Genomic DNA, 11,612 nt, shown 5'->3' on the forward strand with positions numbered 1-11,612 from the left:
ACGGCCGACGTCCTGGCCTGGCCGCAGGCTCGGCTTCTTTATAAAACCCCAGCGGTTTGGAGGTGAGGACTGGGGACCCTGAGACCTAAGACCGAAATGGAGGAGTGAAGTAAGAAAAGAAACCTGGGACGGGATCCGAGGTAGACCAACACAGGGAGAGAGGAGGCTTCTCCATCCATCTCAACCCTAGCACCTCAATAAGGCGGGGGTCCGGAAGCGGGACAGGTTGGAGCGGGTAGGGAAACCTGCTCCTTTCGAGGAAAGGAGCCTCCCAGTTTCCTGTGTTTGGGAGGGAAAATACCCATCCTGCAATGCCTGTAAAATAACCGTTTATTTCATATTTTAAAAAACTCCAGTGATAAATGTCCGTTACCGATGGTCAGCATAAAGTGCCAATCGCAATACAACGCCCTGCTCCTAGCCGGCTGCTCGCTCGTGGTGACTGGGCGGCGGAGCAGGGGCACGGGAGGCCGGGCCCCCTCCAGCCCCAGGGCCCCCCCGCCCCGCCGTCTGAGTCCGAGGGCCAAGGACCCGCGGCCGCGCGGCGGCGCAGGGAGGGGGCATCCGCGGCCCCGCGGTCCCAGGGCCGGGCTGCTGAAGCAGATACATGGATTACACTTTTGCAGGCTCCCCGGGGTGGGGATGGGGACGGGAGGAGGGGGTGAAAGCTGCGAACGCGCAGAACTTCTTTCCCTCTCCCCTCTCTCTCCGCAGGCAGAGTTACAAGCTTATATGGTCAAAGAAAAAAAAATAATAATAAAGAAAACGTATAAAATAACAATAGAAAAAGTAATACTTCTGGGAGAGGCGCCGCTGCGGCTCCGCGGAGCTTTCGTTCTTTTTTTAAATGCAGTTTCCCTTCCGCCACGTGAGTACCGCCTTTTGGCCAAGACTTTAGCCGCGTCCTGGGGGAGCCGCCCGGGTGGCTGGGGTCACGGCTCGGGGCGGGGCTCTCGAGTTCCGCGTGCGCCCGGGACCCAGGGGACAAATTTGGGATAGGGAAAGGTCCCGGGAACCCCTCCCGCTGCCCGCCGGAGTCGCCTTCGGCTTCAGGTCCCTCTGGAGGAAGGGGCAGCGTGACCCAGGGTGCTGGTGACCCGGAGGCTCTCTTTAGCATTTGATCTTGGAGGTTTTGAGCTCCTTCACCTGTGAGTGTAGCGTCTTGTGGACAGCGAGAGTCCTGGACTGGCAGAATCCTTTCCCACACTCCTGACACTTGAAGGGCTTCTCTTTGGAGTGGATATATCTGAAAGCAAAAACAGGGAAATTAATCTTTGCAAAATGATGTCATGTTATACACAGTTATCCAAGATCCCCTCCCACAGCAATGAGGCACTTGCCCTCCAAAGAAAGGGGGGAGGCAGGCGGGGGGTACCTAGCGTGGAGTGGGCAAAATGCGAAGTGTGTGGATCGAGTGAAGGAAACCCATAGGCAATGTCTGATCCATCGGATCGGTCCACAGGTCCAGCTAGGCCTGCCCCTGCCTCCCCCAGAGGGACAAGCACGGTTTCCTTATAAGGCCCGGGTTAACAGTAAAGGTGAACGAGGGGACCTGGGGGGGTGGGCAATTTGCTGGAGCTGTCCTGTCCAAGCTGGGGCAGCACTAGCCACATGTAGTTATTAAAATTAAAATTAAGTAAAACTAAAAAGTTAATCTCACAGTCACACTAGTTGTGCGTTTCAAGTGCTCAGTGGGGACATGTGTCATGAGTCCCGCTTTCCATCACTGCAGAAATTTGTAGTGGACAGCGCTGCAGATGGGAGAAGGGTGAGGCCAGCTGTGCCTGCCCGTCTGGAGCTCGTGGAGACCTGACTTATTCTTCCCAGGCTCTCTCCACCCCATGCTCCAAGAACCTATCCCTGAGCCTTGTCGGGCTTCCTTTGCTATGTTAGAGAATTCCCAGGAACTGTGATGCTTGGAGCCAGAGCTGGATTCAAGAACCGCCTCATTAGGGTGGAGGAAGGTGAGAACAGAGACAGACAGCTTTTTTTGGGGGGGGGGGGCACCCGCAGTACCTGTGGTCCCGTAAGTGGTCTTGCCTCCGGAAGGCTTTGTGGCAGATATCACAGGTGTAGGGCCGCTCATCGGTGTGTGTCCGCTCATGGATAAGGAGGTTGTAGGACTTGGTGAAGTGGCGGCCACAGAACTTGCAGACGAACTCCTTCTTGGTCTTGGAAGGCAGGCGTCCCCTTGTGGGCTTCTTTTCTGGGGACAGCTTGGTTACATCCAGGAGAGCACCCAGCCCACCAGCGGGGGACCCAGGACCCTCCCCCCGGGCAAGCTTGGATGGATCTTCCTGCGTGGCAGCCAAAGCCAGGTTGGCAAAATCAAAGCGTGGCTTGGTCTTGAGTGCGGAGGGGCCACTGCCTCCAGCGGTGATCTCGGGCTTAGGCTGGATTACATGAGGAAACCAGGGAAAGGCGGGCAGTGGGAAGCGCGTGTCCACCAGGCTGGACATGGCGCCCGGCACTTTGGAGAAAGAGGAGCGCGGCAAGTGCATGGCGGGGTAGCCCAGCGTCCACTGGTGCAGGTGCACAGCGTGCAAGGCACTGAAACCATACAGGTTGGGCAGGTGGTCCGAGGGCACCGTGGGCAGGCCGTTCACTGCCTGAAGGAAGGAGTAGTTGGTGAGCTGCAGGGATGGGTGAATGGGCACCGGTGCTGGCAAGGTTTTGCTGCCCATTGTGGTAGTTGCAGTGGGGTCTTGATCTCAATCTGCAAAGGAAAGAAGAAGAAAAGAAGGGAGAAAAAAAGAGAAGTTCAGGGTAGGTCGCCCTCCTCCTGAATTCCAGCCCAGCCACACCCTCTTCGTCCCCCCAGGGCAGATGCTGGGCGTCTGAGACCCCCGCTGAGGGAACCCACTGCCCTCACAGAGAAGATGGAACCCTCTCTGATGCAAGGGCTCCCTCCAAATGGCCTTCGCAGAGACACACAACTTGCTACAGAAACTAAATCCTATGGAACTCCACCAACTTAAGTGAAGGCCTCCAGTGTCCAGAGCCCTGAGAAAGGCAGGGACACAGGGACACTGGTGTGTGGAAATTTACATCCACGCAAGCCTGAGTCAACACAGAATTGCACTCTCCTGCAAAGAGAACAGGAACTTGGAAGCACACTTACACATTCATGTGCAGATAAACAAACATAGAAACGCGCAATGACAGATAAACGCGGATTCACGTGTTCCGAAGCAGTTGACAAGGTGCATCCCAGATAAACGGAGATGATCAGTGTTGTGCTACTCAACAAAATGCAGGAACTGGCCCGAATGTGGTCACACACACATATGCGGGAGCACACACATACACACACAGGAGATCGCACCGAACCCACGAAAGGCCTCACAGAGAGAGCACACATACAAACACACACAAATCTGTACGTCTCCCGCTTCCCGTGCATTAAACTCTACTAGCTGATCTTCAGTTTGGCTTCCAGAAGTCATGTCATCTTTCTCCTCAAAACTCTCAACTTTGACGTCAAATTTGCTTTTCTGCCTCACTATTAATGAGCCCTGTGGACAACACCCTCTCTGCTTTTGGACTGACTCCTTACCTTAGCCCCCGGGGGATCACCTTGGTTTCAGCGAGGAAACTGACACCCACGTTCATTTACTCATTCAAACATCTGCCGTCACACATGAGGGAGCTTCAGTGCCCTCCCTACCCCATAAAAAAGGGGGCGGTGTCTTTGGGTTCTCTGGATGTTTCTGTGTGCAGTGACACCTGGGCAGGTAGGTATGCCCATGGGCTACAGAATTGAGGCCGGGCCTCAGCTGCTTTGATCTCTGCCCCTCAGAATGCAAGGCCGGGAAGCTGAAGCGACCAAGCAGACAGGCATCTCCTGGCCTGCTTGGTCAGGGTCTCCAGCCTCCGTGGACAGATCAGGGCTCTGTAGAGAGACTTTTCATCCCTGAGCCTCCCAGACATTCCTGCGATTTTCAGTCTGTCCAGTGAAAGCAAAAAATGGAGAAGGAAAGTAGAAAGTACATGTGGGGCCTTGGGAGGCTCAAGTGCTGAACTCTCTGGGCTCTGAGCTGGGGGCTACTTAAGAAGTCACTGTGGGAGCAGGGTACTTGGGGAGCCCTTCTCCTTGCCTGTCTCAATCCCCTGCTGCCCACTTCTTCCTTTACTCCTCATTTCCCCCTCTTCTCTTCATCAGCTTGTTCCTCTAACCTTCAGTAAGTCCCCCTCCCTGAGTTGTGCAGTCCACTGTTCTGCTCCTTCCAGGGACAGACACTGACACCACCCAGACAGCTTCCCTAGCCTAGCTTACCCTCAGCCCAAGGCCAAAAGTCCCAGTCAGAGACTCCACAGCCTTTCACTGCAGCAAAGCTTTTAATGGGAGAGTGCCCTGCCCATTCAGGAAGGAGTAAGGACAATCTTGACCCAGAAACGCTTTCCCTTGGAAGCTGGCAGAGAGGTCACTGGCTGAATAGTGGGCTGGTAGGGACAGAGGTTCTACTGGGGGTGGAAGGTGCAAAACACGGAGAGCCTGCAGAAGTTTCCGCCTGTGAGTTACTTAGCAATGGTCTGAAAACCCAGCGTCAAGGCAGCAATTAATTCAGCCTCGGGGCTAGGGGAGGCACAACTCTGCGGTGACCGAGCCTTGGGAGCAAGAGTGCCCACCCCGGTGGAAGAGCCAGGGCCTTCGGACCAGTCTTCTCTGCTGCTTGGATCACTGGTGGCCCCGTGATCCTAGAGCGACGGGATCATCCTAGAGCGCTAAGACATGGCGAATCAAAATACGAATGGGGCCAGAGAGAAAGCAGGGGCCCTTTGGGGTTGGGGAGGAGAGAGGAGGAAGAAGGGAGAAAGAGAAGACTCGCCAACTTCAAACGTTGGCCCAGACTTAGGCGAGGTGAGCGCTCTTTGATTTGCTGTCACCTCTTCTTCCCCTCCAGGCGCTGGAAATCAGATCCTTATCTCTGGCTCCCCGGGGCCCTCCCGGCGCCACCGGGGCCTCAGCTTGCTCCTCTCCGCTCGACCTATCCCCAGCCGAGCGATCGGCGGTGGCGCTGGGGCTCTGGGCTGCACAAGGGCCCGAGCCCGCTCGGTGCCCCGGTGGGGAGCCCACCAACGTCGGGTACTAACCTGGCCTTTCCTCGCCTACCTCCAGGAGCCGAGAGGACCTGGGGCTCCGTGGGGGGAGGGGGCGTTTGCAGCCATCACTGCTCTTGGGAGCCAACCTTTCCGGGCTATCTGCCCGATCTTGTTTCCCCCAACACTCAATTTATTTTCTTCAGCAGCGCAGCCAGTTTCTTATTTTCTGCCGCATTCCGAGGCCAGGGCTCCCCAGGCTCTCGCCAACGATTTTCCCGGGGACGAAATTCGTTCGAAACGTGGCTCCTTACACTAGTACCAAGAATGGGCGAAATGCACGATCCGGTTTCAGGCGGTCAACTAAGAGAAAAACACAGTCTCACACTCGCCTCTCCAGCCGGAGAGGATGGACGAACTCCCAGCCCCTCCGGGCCCCGTTGCCCTGACCCCCGGGACTCGTGTGTGAACGCTTTAGATTTTTAAACACCAGGGGAAACACCTCTCCCCGGGCCAGGCAGCCACTTGGCAAGGAGCTTGAGCCTCGGGACCTGGGAGGTGCGGGTAAAGATCCCGACTGCACGCAGCAGAAGCAATTCGCGCTTCCGAGCTGGGTCCCCTGCGCAGTGCCGGCGCTGCTTCCCTCGCGCGGTGGAGCGCCAATCTCAGGTCTGCAGCCAGCCCTACGCTGGGCATTAATGAAGTGTGTAGAGTCTATTAAAGTGGTTTATTCGGGGCTAATTGAGCGTGAGCGAGTTAACTGCTTGCATTAATGAGAACGGAGCGAACTCCACGAGCTTGCGCCTGAAGGAGCCCAGCAGCAGCCCCAGAAAATCATCCTTGATACCGAATCCCCAACACACTCGCGGTGACAGGAGTCCAGACCCCCGGTGGGAGGACTAACCACCACCGGATACTTCTGTTGAATTCTCCCAACAAACGAGACCGAACGAACCCTTCGGCTAGGCGGCCATCCCGCGGCATTTTTTTAAACTCCCGCTGTGTCCTTAGCGATCTGTTCCCCAATCTTAATGAAACCGCGATTACTTTGAGGAGCCTGGGATAGAACATCAACCCACTGGTAGTCCCCTGTCCCTGTCAGCCCCTCTCTTCTCTAGGAGGCCGTGATCCTGGGAGACCAACTAGCTTTGCACGTGGTTTCTGTTCCCAAAAGCTAGCGCGCAGCTCTTAGCCCGGTTGAAATTTACCAAATTGTGGCAACAAAGAAACCCTCGGAGCTACTTTATACCCTGAGAGCCTATCCCGCTACTGCGCGAGCTGCTGAAAAAGGACTGGATGTGGGTTTTTATTCTTCTGATCAGAGACATTTCGGGAAAGAAATTAGTTCCGCAGGCAGCCCCTCACCTCTTTTCCTCTCTCCTCCGACTTCCCCCTTCTCTCCCGAAGGCTGAGTTAGGGGACAGTCCGGGGAGGAAACGAATCCTTCCCTTAGAAGCCCCAAACCGGAGACACTCACGGCACCCATAGCATTTCCGCTACTTCGGAGTGCGGGTCACCGATTGGAAAGTAGTGTTTCGCGCCCCCCTGCACGCTTCCCTGCACCGAAACAGTGGCGGGTTACTCCCCAGGCCTTGACTACACAGAGCAATTATCTATAGAGAACACCCCAAAGTTAGAGCTCAAGTGCAAGGCTGGGTCAGGCACGAGGCCCTGCGCTCCCGGTCCAGCCGGCCTGATACCTGAGCGCAACTCCGAAATAGGAAAAAAGAAAACTTGCACGTAGAGCGCGACCTGGCTGGGGCATGCACCTGTCCATGGCGCCGTCGGCTGCGGCCGTGGCCATCCATCCACTCTCTTTTCCTTCTTCGTCCGCTAAAGTAGGTCAGACTGAGCTAGGCGTGCATCTCGGGAAAGTTTGTGCCCGCTGAAGTTTCTTCGGTTTCTTAGAGGGGGGCCCACAGGCTGACTTCCGAAATCCGCAGGCATCTCGCCCCGGATTCCATGGAGCCTGGCCGCACGAGGAGCAGGAGTGGAGGCCCGCCCCCTCATTCCCCGGAGGTCAGAGGCCGAAGACCCCGCGCGGGAAGTCCCCGAGCCAGCACCCCCAACCACCCTGGGCTGCAGCTGCTCTCACTTTCACAAAGGTCCTGCAGCCTTCGTTTGGCAAGAGGAGCTTCCTTCTGGGACCCAGAGAGAGGAGACACCCGCCGCACTGTGACAGGGGACCCGGGAGTGCTGCCCGCATTCCCCTCGCCGAGCAGGGGCTCCCAGGGCTGCAGTTACCTTGTTCCGCGGCGGTCCCGGGCTGAGGGCGTCTCTGGGGCTCCGCTGCGGGGGACCCGGGAAGCCAGAGGCGCTGGATTCCACAGGCACCCCCGGAGCTCTAGAGTCCTGGCTCCTCTCCGGCTGCGGGGACTCGGAGCGCCCGACACGCGGGAGCGCTCGACTGCCCCGGAGTCCTGCCCTTCGGGGGACGGTGAGCCCCGCTCGCGGCTCCCTGGTTGGGTCTGAACCGGGAGCGGCTGAGAACTTGCTGGGGAGAGACCGAGCTCCGACTCACTCATCCCTTAGCACCGAGCCGCCTACTTATTTTAATCCACCACCCTCCTCCCTCCCTCCCTCCCTCTCTCTCTCCCTCCCTCCTCCCTTTGCCTCAGGATTCCTCCCCTCCCTCCCCTGTCCCCCAACCCTGCCCTGCGCCTGCGCACTGAGAGACAAAGTTTTGCTGACCGGGGCAGCAGACTTTGGCAGCCGCGCTCACTTGGCCCCGGCCTCTCCCGACCCGCATCCCCTGCTTTTCAGTCCGGTGCGACCCCTTTTGCATTGTTAGGCCCACCACGGCACCCCTGGCGTGCTAGAGGAAACAGCCTCAAGCGGAGGAGAGCAGGCTGAAACTTCGCATTTTGCGGTCCTATTCCTGCATGCCTGGGACACAGCCTATGCAGGGTTGGGGGGGTACACCGGGATCCCTGCCCTGTAGCTGGGACTCCAGAGCTCTTTGGACCCTGGCAGAGTCGCCCTTTCTCCCAGAATCCCTTCCCAGAGGCGTAGGGCCCTGGGTATGGAGCAGTTCCTGGACATCTAGAGAGTGCTCACCCCCAGGGCAGCCCAGACCCCAATGCCTAGGGCTGACCCCAGACTCTGGGTTGTGGAGTTCAGTGGAAAGATCAGAGGTGGAGGGTGGGGGAAGGAGGTCAAGAAAGTTTTTGTCCTAGATTCCGAAACCCTCTGGGATTCCACCCTAAGGCACTGTCGCACCCTCCAATCATGTATTCATTTGTTCTGGGAGGATAGGTTGGGAGTTTGGAGAGCAAGCTGCAAAGTTCCTCAGCTTCAGGACCTCTGAGCCCAAGGAGCTGGTTCAGGTGGCATTTGGGACCTAAGGAGGGGTCAGGATTCTGTCTGCAAGAAATTCTGTCTTCACTGCTTCCGCCTTAGGGAGAGTGCCCATACCTTACTGACTGCTGGGCTCTGAGAGCTGACCTCCATCTGACCCCAGCCCTGACCTCTTGCTGCCACCTCTCTGGAACACCAGCCCTGGATTCAGGAGGAGGCAAAGGTTTCCCAGGGCTTGGGTGGGTCCAGATTTACACCACTGCACTCCCAAGGTTTGCCCCAAGGTTGCTGCTGAGTGATCCACCCAGCGCTCAGTGGGTCTCTAGCGTATTACTTCTGTGTCTCTGGGGGAGGAAATGGTGCTTTGTCCAGTTTCGCTCTGCAAGTCTGATGTGACATTTTTAGGGTGTCATTCTCTGACCTAGGGAAATGATAGTGGAAATGCCGCCAAAAGACATAGTTGGAAAAAGACCCTTGTCTTATCCACAGGCCTTTAGGACAGAACCTGGCCTCCAGCCCCTAGGTAACTTTGACTTGGGTGGGGAGGAGGGAGAGGGGGTGCAGTTTTTGTCCCAAGGGACTGCACTCATCCCCTGCCACAGGTTGGTGCTGAGTCAGGGGCCCACATAAGTCTGCCTATGCAGTTGGAATCCAACAGCTGCCAGCATGGGGCGACATTCTGGCCAGGGAGCAGCCCCTTGGGAGCAGAAAGGAGTTGAGATCACTCCTTTCCCTGAGATTCCATGGCAGCAAGTTCTAAGAGGAGGGGAAGGCCTGGAAGGAAAGCCCAGCAGGGTATTCCTGGATTGTGCTCGCTTCCACCTTGGTCCAGGGAATTTGCCTGCACCAGTCGCCGCAGGCTTTCCTAGGAAACAAAGCTCGGGAACCTCCATTAGCAGCCATGAAAGCACCCAAGAAAGGCCCCCACAGTTGCCCATCTGGCTGTCCAGATTGCTTAGGAAAAGCTCCGAAGAGGACATTCAGGTGGGATGGAGCTTCCCAGGTGTACAAACTCCATCTCCTGCTCAAAACACACAGTATAACTGTATTTCCTCCATCTTTCCATTTGCCTTTTTCTTCTGAATCAGGGCCCTTGGCCAACATGCTTCAAGGGCTTGTAGAAATCTCCAGGTAGTAGGATCCCTAAAGAGCTCTTGGAAAGAGAGTCTTTAGGGATTCTGAAGAAAGGACCATGCAACTGGTTGTTTGATGCCACTTTTGCCAGCGTACCTGGAAAACTGATTTGGACTCAGGGCAAATCTTGGAATTTAGCAGGTGTAGGGCAAGATGGGGATGCAAAGTTGGAGCTGGCTCCTCATAGCCCAGAGTCTCGGGCTTTGCCTCCCAGAGGCCTTCTGGCTGCCTCCCCCGGAGCTGGTCTGCAAGGTAGGACAAGACAAGGTGAGTGCTGTGGGACTCTGGCACAGCTGGGGCAAAGATGGGCCTGTTTCAGATACCTGGCTTGGAAGATGCTCCTTCTAGGTCTTGCTCTGACAATGAACAAACCCAGAAACCTCAGAAATGAAATGAAAGATTTGCTAGTTGCTGGAGTCCTCCACCCCAATCCAAGCTCCCAAGGCGGTGACCCACAAACCATGGCCTCAGTCTCCACTGGAAGCCAACCAGGTTCTGGTTCCCCCTGAGTAGGGCAAGCAGAAAAAGCCCAGAAAGCTAAGAACCCCTCTGCCCTCCATTCGAGGAGGAACAGCAGAGGATCCCCTCCCCCGACTATTTAAGAGAAACTGATCAGCTTAAAGGAGGTCTATTTAAGAGAAACTGATCAACCTAAAGCAGGTCGCAGTGCTACAGGACTCCGACTTGGCTGGATTGAGGAGGGCAGGACCCAGGACACCTAAAGTCTCCCATGTTACTTTTTAGGGAAGTCAGATTCATTTAGGACTCACAAGGACATCACGTTTGGAATTTAGTAAACGTCCTCCGTCCTCCGTAGCCAGAACCCAACCATCCTATGGTGTCGGAGCCCACTGCAGGTGACGAAACTCCTGTGTGGACACCCATCCCATTCCCGGGCGGCCAGCGCACTCCGCCACCCGCGGCTGCAGCTTCTGCTCACTTTGAGCCTGCAAGCTCCCGCCGCCGGCAGCTAGACCCGCCGCAAACTCCGCCGGGGCTCCCTCCGACTCTCCCGCCCGCCCACCGCCAGCAGGGCGCAACCGCGGGGGCCCACGGGGGCCCAGTCTCCGTTGGAACTGAGCATCCTTCGGAAAAGGTCCCCACACTAGCGACCAGGCCTCCAGGTCCAGGTTACATCCCGCCAGTGCAGGTGGGGTCCAGCGGAGATCCATAGCCGGGACTGCAGAGCTACCCGGTCTTTGCATGGCTCCCAGTCCCGCAGCGAGCCCTCGCCGCCACATTTTCTGGGCACACTTGGGGTTGTGACAGCCTCCGTAGGTCTCCCTGTCGCGGCCCCAGCTTCTCTCCCAACCCCTGCTTACTGGGAAGGAAAGAGCCCCAGCCTGTCTGCAGAGTGAAAATTGAACGGCTTCCAGAAAATTAACTAGAACGTGGCCTCTGTGGCTTTGGGTGTGTTTTGGATAAAACAAAAATGAACCCCACTTCTCCCTACTCCCCAGCCACACAAAAATGACCTCATTTTTTTTAAAAAAGGTTATTTACTTAGCACTTACGAGTTTTTGCTTCCAAGGCAAGCTTTCCTGTAACTACTTTGTGGACAATTGGGGCTCTGCTCATTTGACCCCCCTTTACGCATGTACTGAGCTTTCAAATAACCCGGAGATTTAGGTATCCCTCTGTAATCATTTAGATGATGGATTGTAATGGCTCAACAGTTCCTCTGGAACCATTACGATCAATCAGGTCAAAATCCAGCTTAGGGAGGGGGTAGTTTTTAAGCAGGGGAGGTAAGTAACACGACATCCACACACACTTGTACAGATAACACGCCCTGATAACGTACAAACAACTCCAGAGTCTTAGCAGAATAGATCCCAGGTGAACCCAAGAGCCGGTGTTTATTGTGACAGCGACAGACAAGTTACAGTATCAAAACTGAAAGGGAAAGTGAACTGTTTTTCCAAGCAGTTCCCGTTTCGTAAGTTCTTTGAGTCCGTAAATATCTTGTAACTATTTGTCACCTTACTAAATGTAACAATACACGTATGCATATATCTACCCTTGGTTTATAAGAAGAACATGTATAAAGCACGAATATTCATGTGAAATTGCATGAGTCCTGGCCATACTACCATCTGTAAAATGAAATGTTGATGATGCCTTATATTGTGAGGAGCAAG

At 55.8% G+C, this 11,612-nt stretch overlaps 1 protein-coding gene across 2 annotated transcripts; it reads right to left on the reverse strand.

The window, feature by feature from the left end:
- Positions 1-513: 513 nt before the first annotated feature.
- Positions 514-7,555, reverse strand: OSR1 (odd-skipped related transcription factor 1). Of its 2 annotated transcripts, none has more exons than XM_021697596.2 (3): positions 7,285-7,555; positions 2,017-2,716; positions 514-1,246 (listed from the first exon to the last, which is right to left on the reverse strand). In XM_021697596.2, exons 2-3 carry the CDS (start codon positions 2,682-2,684, stop codon positions 1,111-1,113), a joined length of 804 nt encoding a protein of 267 aa, XP_021553271.1. In that variant the 5' UTR covers positions 2,685-2,716; positions 7,285-7,555; the 3' UTR covers positions 514-1,110. The 2 variants fall into 2 exon arrangements, with proteins under 2 accessions (XP_021553271.1, XP_044774768.1); XM_044918833.1 differs by lacking the exon at positions 7,285-7,555 and adding an exon at positions 4,888-4,918.
- Between the last annotated feature and the right edge of the window lie 4,057 nt (positions 7,556-11,612).

Source organism: Neomonachus schauinslandi, chromosome 10, assembly GCF_002201575.2.
Source record: "Neomonachus schauinslandi chromosome 10, ASM220157v2, whole genome shotgun sequence".
NCBI lineage: Eukaryota > Metazoa > Chordata > Mammalia > Carnivora > Phocidae > Neomonachus > Neomonachus schauinslandi.